Raw genomic sequence first — 17,045 nt, 5'->3', positions numbered from 1 at the left:
TATATCTACATGGGAACAAAATGCCAGTATCATAACCTTCTCACTCTGAATGGAGGGGCCAGAAATTTCCTCTGATCAAGTGTTACTTTTCAGGAAGTCCTTCCTCACACAAGTGGAGCTACAACGGGAGCTGTCCTAAGTCTGTAGAGGATTCCTCTTGGATCCCCTTCCGGAATCACTGCTATGCTTTCCACATGGAGGTCATGCTGGGCCAGAAGGAAGCAGTGAAGAGGTGTCAGAAAGGTAAAGTCTTCTAAAAGACTCTGCTTATGTTTTTCTCAGAACAGTACTTCCAGCACAGAGAAAATGGTTTGGGTATATTTGCATAGAACCTTTTCTTTTGTTTCAGTTTGGCTGCCTTTCCTCTTCATGTTTACTTTCTTTGCCTTTCTTATGTCCAAATCAAACACCAGCATCTGGTGTAAAACTGGATATTTTATTTAACAGTGTACTTGTGTAGGCATACACACAGAGAAAGCAATGTGATTGTCTAGATCTATGCAAGTTAGACATGCTTTAGTTTTAACATCGGTTTAAAAAAAGCCACCAAAGTAAAAAAAAAAAAAAAAAACAACTCTGCCAAGTGTGTGAAAATGTATTGGTTCTTGAATCGAAATGTTTGACCATCCTGAGATTTTTCTGGCTTGTGTTTATGTTTTAAATACGTTTTTAGGCTTTATACCTTGAAAAATATCTGAGATATGTGAGAATATCTGATGAAATATCAGAAAAAGAGCTGCTCTTTCACTGCTTGGAGTTGGAGAATGATAGTTCTTTGCCCCACTCTAGTGGCTTGCTACCCTTCTCTGTTTCTTCTCCCCCAAGTCTATTGCTGGAGAATCTGAACATTGGTAGAAGGGAACTTGCAAAATTGCATCATGTAAGGGCCTATGAGGATCATTCACTGTAACCCCTTTCAGATTAGTGCAACACTGTTCTCTCTTCCCACCACAGTTGGAGGTGCTTTGCTATCTGTCCTAGATGAAATGGAAAATGTCTTCATTTGGGAGCATCTGCAAGCATACCAGGGTCAATCCAAAGGAGCTTGGCTGGGGATGGCCTTTAACCCCAAAGGTAAAGCAAGTGATGTTCCTTTCCTTGATTGACTGCCACATGGTTAAGTGTACATCTCTGTAGCAAATAAAGAGGGAATGTTTGGGACAACCACAAGAGAAGGGTGGCATCATCACAGTTCTTTAGTGATGTTTCTCTAACTTAGGGTGCAATCCTAAAGAGCTCTTGGGCCGACGCAAGTCCTTTGTGAACGCCCAGGAGGGTTGCAAATGTGCTGTAAGGCATGTTTGCGCCTCCTTGAGAGGAAGCCGGGCCGGTGCTCCAAGAAGCACCAGCCTGGGGAGGCTGACAGAAGCCTCTGCACCGACTTTCTCTCTGAGGCTTGCTTCAGCCTGGCTGGGAGACGCAAGCAGCAAAGGTAGGTGGGGGGAGGTGTGGAAGAGGCAGGAGGGAGGCGTTCCAGGGCGGCAGGAGGGTAGGCGGTGGGCAGTCCCAGTTATGCCAGATCCCAATCCCCATTCCCAGGGAGAATGGTGCAACTTCAAGCCGCTCTGCTCTCCTCAGAGTTGTGCCACCTCAAGAGGTGGCGCAAGTCCGAGCAGACCCATAGGTGCAAGCAACCCTTACCCGGAGGTAAGGGGAAATGTTTCCCCTTGCCTCTGACTGAGCTGCTTGTGACTACAATCCTGCATGAGATATAGCGCAAGCCTCTTGGCTTGCCTGTTCCAGCTCAGGACAGGATTGCACCCTTAATGAAATTGTGCACTTCTTCTGAGGTCTTGGATTTTCTGCCCCATCCTCAACTTAGAAGTGTAATAATTGGGTATATTTATCAGCTCCTGTACCCCCAAGCCTCTCTCCTTATGTCAACATAGCTCTTGATATGATGCCTGGTGGTGGCTCTCACAATAATCTTGTAGTCCTATATACACTCATGTGAGTAGGTCCCACTGAACTCAATTGAATTTACTTCTGAGGAGACATGGTTAGGACTGGGTTGTTTCCTTTCAGTAAGGTTGCAAACCAAAAAGTTGGCAATCAGGAATCTTTCTTATTTTATAGGCGTGTTGCCAGTATAGCATGCAGAATGTTTTGTACCCCTCCAGCTGGTGTTGCATGCTCTCCCCCCTCCCCCCGCAGTTGGGAAAATGCTTTGTTATGTCCATCATAATCTTGTTATGTCTTGCTCATCAGACCACACTGGTATTCTTGCAATTTGATTCCTTCAGGATGTAGTCTTTTGGAATCATTTCAGCTGGGCCAGTTGAGGGTCTTAAATGTTTCTGCAGAGGAACTCTCTCATTCCTATACATTGAGCATGTTTCTCCCTTCTCTGCAGGAGGCACACTTGTCTGGCATGACAACATGGCTGTAAACTATTCTAACTGGGGGCAGCAAGACACAGGACCAAGTATGCTCAGTCCAAACAGTTGCTACTGGATCCAGAGCAGTAATGGGATGTGGCATCTGGGATCTTGTTCTAGTGTCGCTATGGGGGTTATTTGTAAGACAGTCCGAGGTAAGTGGGTCATTTGAAAAGGGGGGTTTAGTGGCTTTGTTCTTTGAAATCTGAGTTGCAGGTACAAGGCCCCCCTAAACAAATAGTTTATTTTGCACACACAAAAGAAATGCAGCCAATTATACCAGGTTTGGTACAAAAGTAATGCCTCCTATTTTTTCTTTCAAATCTGATGCTGCATAATGTTGTGAGTTTGGTTGGGTGGTCACTAGATATGTTTAGTTTCACTGTATACAGTGGCACTCTGATATGGCACAAGTGCAGTGAATGAGCAGTTCAAAATGGTGGTTGTTTCAGATACTCGTATAAAACAAAGCACCGTTATTGAATTCCTCACTGTAGAAGAAAGTCCAACTGAGATCCATACTTGACTCCAGAATGTGCACGGTGCCATTCCATCAATGGTCTCTTCGTTTTAGGGTTGTAATGGTGGACCCAGGTGTCGTCTCCTGTGATGATGTGTGACAGAAAAATCTCCCCCTCGTTATCATAGTGTTCTAAATTCTGAAGAGGTGACTTTCCGGGCGTCTTTGTGCTCATCTGTCAGCATTTTTGGGACCCACTGGGCACAAACCTTTCTGTAGTCATGCTTCTTAATGATGGTCCTCACAGCTGGTTTTCTTACTGCATCACAAGAGTTCACATATTGTAATGCCGTGATCCTCTTTGATGAATGCGTCAATTTGACTCTTGTCTTCTATCACTGTCATCATTGGCCAGCCGCTCTGAGGCTTGTCAAATTATGTTTATTTTCCTACTCTTGAAGCATCCCACTCAATGTTTGACTCTACTGATGTCAATGGTATTCTCACCATACACATTCTGGAGTCAATCCTTGGATCCCCTTTGGATCATATGACCCTTCCTGCTACCAAGAGGAGGAACTTCCCGCAAGCAAAGACTGAGCCCCCTGGAACCACTGGAGAATGGAAGTATAGCTAATGAAAGTTCAAGGAGTGCAAAAGCGGGACTTGGATGAGGCAGTATAGAATAGCCTGAACAATATAGAATAGCTGAAGAGAAATCCATGTCTGAGCAATATGTCAAATGGTACTGAGGTCAAGCAACTGATTATCTCTTTCTCTCCCCCCCCCCGGTCCTCTTTTCATGGCAGTGGAAGGAAGCAGTGTCTCCAAATCAGGTAAAGACCTCTTGGAAGATGGGGCCCTTGTCTCCTTTTAGCACAGCTCTGCTTTTTGACACCTCTTAAACAACAGTGTTGAAATATATCTACACCCAATTCTTCTTAACCAGGCTGTAAACCCAAGGCTTTATGTATTCTCCACATCCACCACTTATTTACTGATTTACTTAAAATATGTATTTGCTGCTTTGTGGCCCCAGAAAGGGGCTACCAAGGCACCTCACAACAACCCAGTGAGATTTGTTCCTATTAAACTCCATGCCAGGAGTTTCCTCAGTATCATATTCAGTGGCATACTCAGGGAGGCAGTGGGGGCAAATGCCCCAGGTGCCAGGCATGGGGGGGTAGCGCCATGATCTGCTCCCCCTGCCACTGGATTTTTGGAGCAGTTGGGAACCACGCTGACAGTGGCTGCAGGAGCGCAACCACTGTCTGCGTGGTTCCATGCCGATCTGAGTCACCCTCTTCTCCTTCCCTTTCTTTAAAGAGGAAGAGAAGAGGGTGGCCCTTAAATCGGCAGGGAACTATGCCGCTCCCACAGCCACTGTTGACACATTTCTCAACTTTGTCTGAGGGAGGGCAGCAGATGGGGGTGCAGCCCTGGCAGAAAAAGCACCAGTGCCACCACTGGTTATATCTGCTCATAATTCTCCACCATGCTAACTAAATTGTGGCCAGTCCTGTCCATTCTGTGAATTTTACCCTTCCACAAAAATAGGCCTCCTTTCCTTCCAACTCTTTCTTTCTTCTGTAGTTTTCCTAGAGAACACCAAAGCCATTGCCGTGGTCATCCTCTCCTCCTTAGCACTGTGCATATTGATAGCTGTTGCCATCTACCTGTACAAGCGCCGCTGGAGCTCAGAGCGGGGGGCATTTGAGAGTGCCCGCTACAGCCGCACCAATGCCAACCCCAGTGAATCTGCTGAGAAGAACATCCTGGTGTCTGACATGGAGATGAATGAACAACAAGACTAATGGTGGGATTGGCAGGACATGGGGGGGTGGGATAGGGTGGGGAGGAGAGGATATTCATGTCATATGTGCTATCACCAAAGCAACCTCAAAGACCAGCACAGGGCAGAAGCAAAATTGCTGCATTGGGGTGGGAAGACAGGACAGTTTATCACCAAGGAGTTATGGAGAAACATGAAAAGGGTTTTCCTTCTAAAACTGCAGCCTCATGTATGAGGAAACCCAAACATGGCCTTTCTTCTGGAAGAAACCCAAATATGGCCTTACGTGCTTGTCCTACCCAGAGAGAGGAACTATGGGAGAAAGAAGGTGGTCCACCTCTGGAAGGAAATTTCATTTGCCATGCTCTGGTCTTTCTGGGTACCAGCACAATCTTCGCAGGGACTGAAGAAGCAACCATTCCTTTCTCTTACTTATAGGGGCAAAATGGGGCAGGGTATTGCTTCTGTCTTGGTGAGAACATGGAAACATGTGGATCATTAAAGAATGAAAGGGCCTGGCATTCCTGTTAATGGTGGTTTGACCTTTTGATGTAGAGATATCCCAATAATAATTTCTGCTTCAGAATTCTATTGTGCCATGAGGGCTTTGCTGATGGGACATTTAAGTGGTGCTGTGCACACTTTCACAGCTACAAGTGATCTCTCTGTGATGCCAGCAGTAATGGAGAGTGGTGGGGAAGAGATGGATATGCTGCTGTTTGTCTCTTTTAATAACAAACCTGATTAGATAATAAGGTTCCTACCAAGAGTCAAAGAGCATAGCCTCTAAACAATTAAAAATCACCAAGCCTGCTCCCTAAAGGACCAAACAATAAAAGATTCACGTAATGGCTAGTATATTGAAAAGGGGCAAGTTGGAGGTGGTGGGCCAGTTTCTACTGATTATGTAACAAACAATATCTAGTAGTGAATGCGGCACCACTACTGTCCACGTAGCAAACACAGAAACAATATCTATATGGGGATTGCATCTTCCAGGTATAAAATATTCCGTTTGAGTGTTCAGACCAGAACTGGCCCATCCAGGAATTGTATAATGGGGCTTGTGCAACGTGGCAGATGATGCAATAGTCTTGTGGTGCCCTGTGCCCCAAGTCTGCTACTGCCTCCCTCCAGCCCACTATGGGAAGAGATGAATCAATCTGCTTCCTGCCCACTCACAGTGCAAGGAAGGACCAAGGAAAGTGGTCACCATAGCCCAGTGTTTCTTAAGGTTTGTCCTCCGCCGTACCACTTCACATGGTCCACCTATTCGAAGTACCACCAGAAGTAACTAATGATGACATCATCACCAGTTACTTCTAGGTTGGGAGGCCAGATGTGACATGACAGACACAAGTAAGAAGCTCAGGGAGGACAGGAGGGTTTTTCAAGTGTGGAAAAGCATGCTTTGGAGCTCTGCCTACCAAGCTGAGCCTCCTACCACTGTTTGTTGCATCGTGTTTCTGGTCTTGCTGCCGGGTGGCAGGGGCCCAGGGGTCCTGCGAGTACCACCAGACACCACTTCAAGTATCACTGGTGGTATTAATACTACTGGTTGAGAAACAATGCCATAGCCCATGCCTGAAAAAAAAAATCCATGCAGGCAGCAGTAATCTGCTTCCCTATTCACTCACCTTCCTTGCAATCCCTTTAAATAAAATAAGAAGTGCAGGACACTCTAGGAGTTCCCAACTTGATCTGCACTTCCTATTTTGTTGAAAAGGATCACACACGAAGGAGTGAGGTAAGTAGCTTCATTTTTCTTTCTTTCAGGTGCATGTGGTAGAGAAGCAGGGGCAAAGGCAGGCCAGGTTGGGCTGTCCCTGGTTTAGATAATTCATTGTCCCTTCAACAGCAGTGATGCTCTGAAACTCAAAGTGCTCCCAAGGAATGGGAAACAAATGCACATTTAATGTACAAAAACTGATTTTGCAAAAGGCCCTCAAGCAGCTGTATTTCTGGGTGAAAATTACAAAATGTACTGCTGCTCTCTTTAATTTTGATGTTGTCATTTGTAGCCTTGCTGTATAAAAGGTATAACTTTGGGGGGGGGTAGGTACTTCTAATTTTATACTACATCTAAGTGCATGCTGACCTTATTTTTGAGGTATTTTATACCTGCCTGTAGATGCAGTCGCCAACGGGTATTCATATTCTAGAAGTACTTCCCCCTCTTTGTTTTTAATTGTGTGAATACAATAAGTTTCTCTTGCTTCTGGAATAACATACAGTTCTGCTGGACAACTGGGACGCTTAGACCCGATGCTAGAGCCAGTGAGAGACCAGTGAGAGCCCAGGATGGTGGCCTTTTGTGATAGAATCATGGAATGAAGAGAACTTCGTTTGGAATGGGGACCCTGCAAGAGACATTCCTCTTTGCTTCTAGCCCAAGAACTTTGGGTGATAGTTGTGCTAAAGACAATGTGAGGGATAGCTGTTTTTTGGTACTTAAATAATTGAGAATTATTGAGGGAATATATAAGAAAAAAATCTGGTGATTTTCACTTAAGCTGGATATTAAGTGTTTGTAAAAATGTTTATCTTCATCTTTTTAATCTTTTGGATTAAAACTGCCATAATGATCCATTATGGAAAACTGCCATAATGATCCATTGTATGTCTCTGAAACCCCCCAATCTCAAGTTTTCTAGTTTCTGTGTCCTCCCTTAATGTTTGCCACATTTCCTAGGAAACTTTTTGATCCAGCTAGAGGTGTTTGTACATTGGTTTATAGCTAATTTGCTCAATAACTTCTTTCTGCTAAGGGGTACGTTTACAGGGGTACGTTTTAGTCTGAATCGGAACTTAGCCCTGAGCTCTGCCATACATGATGGAGCTCTGCCATACATGATGCCATACGTGATGGATGCCATACAACCAGGGCTCTGCCATACATGATGGAATATGCAAAGTGTGCTTTCACCTTGCTGAAACTACAGGTAGCCCTCAAACATATGAATAATGAGTTCTCAGGCCAGAGGACATGGTTAAGGCTTGCATGCCTCTCATTTTACAAATGAAGCACCATTCTTTTGCAACAATTCCTAGGAAAGAATTATCATGCAATTATGTTCTGGAAATGGTGCAAGTATTCTCTAAATTCAGAAATTCCTTACCAAGAATGTTTATGTGTACAAGTGCTTCAATATTTTGACAGGGGAATTGTTAAAGAAATATCTCCCTCAGCAGGCAGACAGGACAATGCATATTCAGGAATTAAGTGCAATAGCAGAGCTGAAAGGAGGAAAGGGTGTAGAACCACAACCTCTTCATCCTCCCAGTCGTAAATGCTGCTGCAGGTGCTTTTGCTGCTTCCTCAGTCCCTCTCGCAACAATTCTGGTACTACAGTCTCCCCTCAACAGTAGTTTTATCATTTCATTTCCCTCTTATGCATATCTTTTGCTTTCCAAGTGAATCAAACAGAACTGGACAGTTATCAGAAAAATTCACATGAGGGGGACATACCCTAAAATCATGAAATTGTTTGAAATTACTGGAAAAATGCTTCAGATTTAATACCTGCTATAGCCATTTTGAATAATGTGAACAAGTGCTGAAAAGGACACTGGCAATTTTTATAACAGATTTCTTTGCTTTCTTGATAAGCCTTCTAGAAGCTTGAAACAGAAGTTTGAAATAAAACTTCATTCCCCATCAGTTTTATCAAAAAACCAGATTCTTCCTATTGTTTTCAATTATCATAAGGAATCAAAACAACTTTGTCCCACCTCGATAATTCACTTACTTGTTTCTCAAGTTTACCATTATAATTCAGATCTTTGTTTTAATTGGTGTTAATATGATTTTTATGGTGTTCTGATGGTGTTCTGTGTTGATCCCAGAACATAGCGCGTGGCAAAAACTTTGGGAGGCTAAAGATTGACTGAATAGATCTCAAGCGCATTGGTTTTGCAGTCTGTTCATTTGGGCCACAGGTGAGGTAGAAGTGATATTAAAAATTAGTAACATTGCATTTGCTCTTTAGCCAAATGGGGGCCCAATCCTATCCAACTTTCCAGCTCCGGTGTAGCCACAATGCAACCTCATGGTAAGGGAACATGTTCCCATACCTTGAGAAGGTCCCAGTGACTGCCCCTCCACCACAGGATACAGTGCACACCCCACTGGCACAACTACACCAGCACTGAAAAACTGGATAGGATTGGGCCCTGGGTGACTCTTTGTCCCATCTTACACCCCAGACCAACAGTCTTGATTAAAGCAGCTTCTTGTGGTGCAATCCTATATATACGAGTATTTACCTGAGAGTAAGCCACATAATTCAATATGACTTTCCTCTAAGTAGACAGGTTTAGGACTGCAGTGTTAGTTTACTAGTGTGCCATTTGACTGGAGTAAGCATATGTGTGAATCATGGGGACACCCAGCCCCACCAGTCAGTCTCCCCTGAGAAACATTCATTTAAGTGGGTCAATGGGGTGGCAAATGGTTTTGTGCTTACTTGCAGGATGGGACTGTACAGAGGTCATTTGCTCCATAGACTGCTAACTTGGCACTGAGCTGATCTGCCTTTAGGTGAGCAGTCAGGAAAGGTGATTCTGAAGTTTTCAGCTCTAAAGTTGAAGTCCCACTGAGCTCACATTCAAACCCTCTTACTTTAGAGCTGAAAAACCACAGAACTAAAATTCTAAAAGCTGCAACTGAGTAATGTATCTATTCTAGACAAAGGAAGATACGTGCTCTCTTTGCACCAGAAACATGTTACCAAGTTTCAGCTGCTGCTGAGAAAGGTACCTCCATGTTTTCTTTTGGGTTACAATTCAAGATACTGCTTTTGACCTGTCAGCTTGAGCATAATGTATTTAAGACACTACATCCTTGAAATGTTGAGCAAACATGCATGCCCACCATCTGCATCACCCCCTGAACTTTGCTGCTCTGTGAATGTGGAGGTATTCTCCACCCCCCCCCCCATGGATAAGGAAGGAGGAAGAATATGATGTTCATTTGAAATAGGAATGGTGCAGTGTGTGGAGGTTGTGCACTGAGAGAAGCTAGAGGCAAGGGAAGGGGGGCACAGGTGAGTGGAAGGGTCAGATCACTCTGCCCACTTGATACTTTTTTAAGTAGCTGGGACCCCCCCCCTTCTTTCTCCTGCAGTACTGGAGGCAGAAGGGGGCTACGGCTGCTGTGATCCTTGTTCTCAGTGAGCTGGAAGTGTATCAGAGTGCTGACTAGTGCAGATCCAGTAACAGCAGGTAGGAGAGGGCAGTAGGCAGATGTGACGGGGTTCATCAGTTTGCCACCCCCCATGTGACCGCTCGATGCAGTGCTTTCAGATAACTGCATGAGAAGACTGGCCCTGGGCACGTGGCTCTTCCAAAAGTACCTCTCCCTATATGCAAATCACTTAGGTTTTCCTAGAACTTACTAGCTGTAGAAAGTTCTCAAGAGCTGGCTCTATCACCAACTTGACAATCACCATAAAGCAGGAGTGCCCAAACCCTGGCCCGGAGGCCACTTATGGCCCTCAGGGACTCCAAATCCTCAAGAAGCCCCTAGTCTCCAATGAGCTTCTGGCCCGCTGGAGACCTGCTGGAGCCCACGCTTCTCTCAGCGTGAGGGCAACTGTTTTACCTATTGCGTGAGCTGTGGAACTAGGGCTCTCTCCACTGCTTGCTGTTTCATGTCTGTGATGCTGCTGCAGCAGCAAAGGAAAGGTCAGCCTTTCTTTGTGCAAGGCCTTTTGTAGGCCACAAGCTATTGCAAGACCTTCATTCATTCATATAAGTTCCATCTCCAATATATTCATTTATGTAAATTTATTCAAATTTGAATTGTAAATTAATTCTTCCCCCCTCTCTGACACAGTGTCAGAGAGATGTTTTCACCCTCCTGCCAAAAAATCTGGACACCCTTGCCATAAAGGATGTGCAAATTGTTTTTCAGATATAATATAGCCTGCTATGATAGAAAGTGGCATACAATTTTGCTGCAATTTCAGTCTTTCACAGTCCTCAATTTTATAGTCTTTCCAGTGGGAGCCCTCAGTGCAATTTGTTTGTTTCTGGGCTGCAGCTGCTGCTATTACACTTTTAATATTAATCCAGGATTACTGTAGTAGTGTGCTAGGTGCTGTATAGAATAAAGGAATGACATAGTTGCTGCCCAGAGGCACAGTAGATTACATGAGATGCACATGACAGCAGGAGTGGAAAGAGAATTTAATTGGCTTAACTGTCTTCTTTATATCACATAAAAAGGGTTACACCAAAAGAGGAGTGCCCTATCTGAACTTCACTCTTGTTTGCATCCCAAAAGTAACAACCTGTTCACTGAGAACATACTTATCCATTTTTAAAAAGGGGGAGGGGTGCCTAAGGAGTGAACAAAATATTTTTATTGCGATCTTGTGCATTCAGAGGGAAGGTGATAATGTTGATCATACTATAGTACATCAATACATTTAATACATGTATACTATGGAATGTCCTGTGACAAGGCTGGGCATACAATAACTCAGTTGTAATGTACAAAACCTTTACTAATCTCTGAGAATGCCTGATCAACAAAAAGGCGAGTCTGTAAAATTGCGCAATATGAATGCTACAGCAAGTGCATCAAATGTAGATCTCTAGTTTGCTGTCTCATATTGGTCAGTCAAAACACCCTACTAGCCATTGTTTGAATTTTCACTGAGAAGCTGGTGGCCAGGGAGCGATGAAAAAGTTTACACTCTGCAAGTTGCTGTTAATAACCCATGTTGTTTAAAAAAGACTGTCAATCGATATAGCAACTTTTAAAAACAAAACACAAGAACCGAACCAGACAAACAGTCAAAACAACCCCAGACCCTTAGAAGGCTTTTGATTTAAATGGGTGACATTGAATATGAATGATGTACATACTCATTGTAGCCTGGTGTTACGTAAGAGGGGAAAAGTGGAAGGGTGTGGAGAAGAACTGTCTGCCCAGTTCCCCAAATGAGTTCTCTTCTTTAGATCCCCTTTGACCATTCTCTTAGCCACTGCTCCCAGAATTGGCTGAATCTGCAAAGATGAAGGAAATAACTTCTTAGAACGCTTTTCTTCATACAATGGGCACAGTTTTAAATATATTCAACACACTGTTACTCAAAAGAGCAGCGGAGGCCTAGATGGTTGCCATAAATCCAGATTTAATCATGTGTCCCAGAGGCCAGATCTGACACATTTCATGAAAACGAGGAACCAACCAGAGAGGCCAAATATAGTAAATTCCTACTTGCCATAAGCCACGACTATCCACATTTATGCAACTTGTTCCAGAAGTTTGGATAGGACGCATTAGGAAAGACTGAGGCTGAAAGACTGAATTGGAAGTTTTGAGAGGGGACTTAAATCTATGAAGGGTTCCCTTATGGAGGCCTGCTAGGGTCAATTCTCCATTCTGCTGTGGATAATGCAAGAATGAGCGAACATGACAATTTTTAAAAGATTTAGACTGGGCATTGGGAAGAATTTTCTATACATAAAGATGATGAGGTACTGGCATGGCAGAGTTGATGTACTTGCGGGGTCTTTGTCAGTGTGCACATTTATGAGCATATTAGATGCATTTTTGCTTAGAATAATTAAGGTGGAATCCAATCATGGGTCAGAAGGAGGAGCCAGATAACCAGTGCACTTCCAGATCTAACTGGGTCAATGATTGTCACTGGAGAATAAAGGTAGGCAGGGTGCTGTTAACGACCTTTACATGATGCTTTAAGTAGAATTTCTGCAGTTTGCTGGAGGGAAGGATGTGTGATAACCAGTTAGATCAGTGCTTCGTAGCCAGCAATGTCCTTCCCCAGTGCTGGAACCCAGAAGTAAATGGCAATAGTGCAAAACATGACATGTGATGATGTCACTGGCCACTTCTGGATTGTGAGGCTGAATGAAGTCTAAAAATAGCAGCAAGAAAGCCAGTACAGGTGGGACAGCTTTTTCAAGCATATGGTTTTTGCATGCAGCCACTCTGCCTGCTGTGCTGAGCCTCCTACCACTATTTTTAGGCTTACTGCCGGGTGGTGGGCCACCTGTAACATGCAGATTAGGAACTCCTGAATTGGATCTTTTCAAATTGTATTAAGGTTCAGTCCTATCCAGGCCTTGTGCTGAAGGAATATGTGTTCCATCAGTGCAAGGCCCAGGTTGCTGGTGCAGCAGCTGCAACAGTGGGCAGGCCCAGGCCGACAGTGTAATTGGCTGGCTGCCATGGGTGTGCACCAATAATCTCCACAGCAGGTGTTCTGTGAGGGATTGTTACCAGCCAGGGGGCATGTTGAGGGTGGGGTGGAGGTGGATATTAGCAGTAGTGACAGTGCCAATATCCTAAGCCCCCTGCCCAGGAGTGCATGCCCTCTTAGATCCGGATTTATATCAGCTAAAGAGCTGGTGCAGATCTCAGGGGGCCCATGGGGGACAAGGCAGCAGCAGAGTAGCTAAGTTTTTTTACTTATTCCTCCATTGCTGCCTGGTCCCCTGGTGGCCCATAGCATGCAGCAGATGCTGTGGCAGCGTTGGTGCACACTCTCGGCTGCGCCAGGATAGGATTTGGCTTTAGGCTATGAATGACTACATGGAGAAGTTGTTCCTTAAAGCAAATGTGATAGCTTCCTTGTTCTTTCAGCTTCACTTGCTGATAATATGAGCTTATGAAACTGTATTTTCCACTGCAGGCCAGTGATACTTGAAGAGTAACACGTGTATGTCCAGAGGTGGTATTTGTTCATCAGGTGAATGTGCCAAACTTATTTTGAGCTTAGTTTCAGAACCAATGATAAATGCACAGCTCAGCTCTAAAACATGGAAAAGAAAAAGCATCTCTTGGTAGTTATAGAGTGCACTGTCCCTCACCACTTATTAGTTACATCAATACTTCTACATTTGTGACTTGAAACAAAAGAGAGAATGTGACTTTTGGGTAAACTGGAGCATTGGCTCTGCTTCTAAAAAACCAACCACTGAGATTGGGGGCCTATTCTGATGAACAGCTCTCTGCATTATCCTTCTTCATTATGCTTCATGTACAAACCCACAATTACAAACATAACCACTCCAAGTTGCTATTAGGCAATAAAAACTGGGTGATTTCACTGAAGAGCATTAATTTTCATACCACAGAGAGTGCAACTGGCTAGGTATGAACTGTATCCTGAAGGACCACATCCTGCTCCCTTCCCAGTTCCTTATGTGTTGACTGAGGGCCCAATTCTATCCAACTTTCTAGCACCAGCAATCCTGCCCCAAGGTAAGAGAACGAACACTCCCTTACCTTGACCAGACCTCTGCGATTCTCCCCCCCCCCCAATTGCAGGATGCAGTGCATGCTTCTTCAGCACAGTTGCATCAGTGCTGGAAAACTGGATAGGATTGGGCCTCGAGTTTGTTCTTTGTTAAATTTCTATCAACAGGCCCTGAGGCCAAAGATGATGCAGAAGTTCTTGCTGTTTGTCCTTGTGGAGTGGAGACAGGCCAGTTAGGCAATGGGGCGAAAAATATATTCTACTCATGTTCAGAGATACTTTATCTCTATCCCAGGGTCTTGTCCATCTTGACTTAACTGGGTTTCTAATGATTCTGAAAGCCATTAAGTGGGGTATACTAGATGGCCATTCATGTGACATGGCGAACACAGTGTTAAATACTTGCCCCTTTTCTGTATCTTAGCTAAGGTTGAGGATCCTGCTAATTAAATATCACTCCATTCAGGATGTACTATTTAGTATTAAGTAAGGAATTTCCCAGCAGTATTGTCTGCACCCTGGTTTGATGGAGTATGTCCCAAGGGACACTGAAGTGTACAAAACCTATTTAGACTCTAGATGTCTCTATAGCAGCACAAGATAAAAAACAACAGCAGCAGTACTGGGCTGCTTTGACAGAGGGAAATTTTTTAAGAAATAAGTAAGTCTGTCAAAAGTTCCTGCACTGAAAACAAAGAATGTTTCTTACTACTGGGGGAACCTTGATATTTTAAAACTGCATTGAGACCTCACTTGCCTTCCGCAAGCCCCTAGTTTGCACTATATGCTCCTGTTTCATGCCTACAGAATCAACATTGACTGTGTCCACACAATTGTAGACAATGCAAAACAGCCAAAAAAGCCAGCACATTTTTTACTTCTCCAGACAGCTTCTTTAAGCAGGATGGAGCATGATGAAAAACTCCCCAAACTCACAGTTTGTAACAGTCCTATGCCCCAGTCCACTCCCCAACCAGTTTATGGAGTGCAACCAGTTTATGGAGTGTGTACGCAACCAGATGGTCCAGGAGAGTTAAGTAAAAATATTTTTTACTTAATATGTTTTTTAGGCTGCCTGGCTGTTAAATGGGTCTCCTTGGACCTATACCAACCCTTTTGCTAGTGTAGGTCTGAAAAGTCAGGGGGTTGGTCTAGGCTGAGAAAGGGGCATAGGATCTCAGCATGCACTGCTGCCACCAAGGTCCTCCCCTGAACTGCACCCTGCAAGGCCTGATGAGATTCTGATTGCTTGCACCAGCAGCTCCAGTGTGCACAACAGCATGTATTTTTGTGCCACCACAACAGGACTTAACGGCAGTGTATTACAAGATCAACTGCCTTAGGCCCTGCATGGGATTGGGCCACAGATATGTTATACAGGAGATATAACACATATACACAGATATGTTATACAGTGGGGTGCCTTCAAGGAAGAGACGGCTTGTACAGGTGCTTTTCTCAGTTCACACCCATTCTTGTGAGCAAGCACAGAGAAAAGCAGCTGCCAACACCAAGATAAACCAGCCACCACCAAATAGTTAAATCAGCCTCTTTGCTGCAGTTTTATAGGTGAAGTTGGGCAGAGCTGTCAGAAGTTGGCCACAGATGGACCATGTATCTCTGAGGACCCATTCAAGCCATCCCCTGAAAGTGCACAGTAGCCACCTTTATGTGGCGCAGCAGTGATGTGATGTGCTTAGTTGAGTAAGTTGATCTCTCATCATAGGTGAATGAGCTTTCTAAGGGTCCCTGTGATGATGCAGGGGCCTCTGAAAGCTCATTTACAAATGCGAAGGATGAGAAGAGTTTATGCCAGAGTGATTCACTCAGCCAAATGAGTCACTCTATTTTCTCTGGGGGAGTGAGTGGATGCTATGCCCTGGGTGGGACTATGGGAAGAGCATCTACCCACTCACTTTTTAACCTTGCCAGGCAACTGGGAAGGTAAAAGGGGAGTGTGGAGGACATCCTACACTCAGCTGCAGTGAGGGAGGGACATCCAGGGAGCAATGTGAGTGTGTGCATGTGCACATTTATTATGGAGGTGGACTAACCCAGGACTTTGTCCCAGCCTCCCAGAACCTAGCACTGACCCAGAAGGCATGAAAAGGTGCAACACTTCCTTATAAGGAAGCCAACCACCAGCTCTCATCTGCTGCTTGCCAGTCAAACAAATTCACTGGACTTCAGGCATCTTGAGTTCTATTCTTTGTAGGAAGTGCACAAAAATTAGGAAAAATTCACAAAGATTCTGGCTTTATAAAGCTCATGAAATATATTCCTTACATCTTAGTTACATTTATCAAACCCATAAATCTTTCCAAAGTATGATTTGATTTTGACATTATGAGAGTTTGAAAAACACTGGTTTAAAGAGTTTGAGCCACTGTAAGTGCTTGTGGGGTGGGGGGACAGCAGGGGCGGGTGGAAGGCAGCAGTGTGATCCCCAGGATCGCGCCACTCATGGGGCTGCAGGGACTTGGGTGCACTTACCCAAGCCTCCTGCAGCCTCCCCCGGGGTGCAGGGAGCCCGGTGCGACATTTGGCAGGGCTCCCCGCAGCAGTGAAAGTAAAAGCAGAGCGATCACGTCCCGCCTCCGCTAAAGCGGAAGTGGACCTGCCAAAGGTCACACCGGGCTACCCGCACCCTGGGGAGGCTGCAGGAGGCTTGGGTAAGTGCACCCAAGCCCCTGCAGCCCCCTGAGCGGCACGATCCTGGGGATCGCGCTGCTTCCTCCTCCCTGCCTCCAGGCTGCCCCCGCCCCTTAAGGAGGCAGAGGCCAGGGCCCACATGCTGGGGCGTCGCAATGCCCCAGTTTGAAAAGCCCTGCATTAAACCATTGGGGGGGTAGTTTTATCTGTTTTCAGCACCATTTGTTCCCAATTGTAGTTTAATGGGAGACCTCTATCTTTCATTTTAGGATGAGAACAGATGACTCCATTTCATGGATAAGGAAACCTATTTCAGGTTTTCAGCAAATGCAAACTTTCCACCAATTGACTAGCTACACATAATGTTTTGGCCCACACTGGTCCTCACTAATTTATGTGACTGAATGGGCCAGGCAAGAGACCGGTGTTGGTTGAGCTATTTTCACAGTTGGCTTCCCATGATCACACAAAAGTATGCAAATTAGAGGGGGGTGAGTGGGTGCACTTCAAATATACAGCATACCAGGCTT

General features: G+C 44.7%; 2 protein-coding genes across 2 annotated transcripts in view; one reads left to right on the top strand and one right to left on the bottom strand.

The window, feature by feature from the left end:
* The window catches only part of MRC2 (mannose receptor C-type 2), a 67,299-nt gene extending 60,097 nt beyond the window's left edge, over nucleotides 1-7,202 (top strand). The window contains exons 26-31 of the mRNA XM_066629211.1: nucleotides 94-243; nucleotides 955-1,074; nucleotides 2,354-2,533; nucleotides 3,648-3,674; nucleotides 4,432-4,654; nucleotides 6,865-7,202. Of these exons, the coding sequence (XP_066485308.1) occupies nucleotides 94-243; nucleotides 955-1,074; nucleotides 2,354-2,533; nucleotides 3,648-3,674; nucleotides 4,432-4,652 (698 nt within the window). The 3' untranslated portion in view covers nucleotides 4,653-4,654; nucleotides 6,865-7,202. The remainder of the gene's footprint in view (nucleotides 1-93; nucleotides 244-954; nucleotides 1,075-2,353; nucleotides 2,534-3,647; nucleotides 3,675-4,431; nucleotides 4,655-6,864) is intronic.
* A 4,413-nt stretch (nucleotides 7,203-11,615) lies between these two features.
* MARCHF10 (membrane associated ring-CH-type finger 10) overlaps nucleotides 11,616-17,045 on the bottom strand; it is a 28,409-nt gene continuing 22,979 nt past the window's right edge. The window contains exon 10 of the mRNA XM_066629210.1: nucleotides 11,616-11,644. Coding sequence (XP_066485307.1) covers nucleotides 11,616-11,644 — 29 coding nt within the window. The remainder of the gene's footprint in view (nucleotides 11,645-17,045) is intronic.

The sequence above is a fragment of the Tiliqua scincoides genome, chromosome 5 (genome assembly GCF_035046505.1).
Source record: "Tiliqua scincoides isolate rTilSci1 chromosome 5, rTilSci1.hap2, whole genome shotgun sequence".
NCBI classification, from domain to species: Eukaryota; Metazoa; Chordata; class Lepidosauria; order Squamata; family Scincidae; genus Tiliqua; species Tiliqua scincoides.
The sequence above is the reverse complement of the archived record's forward strand: the minus strand, read 5'-3'. Positions and strand labels throughout refer to the sequence as shown.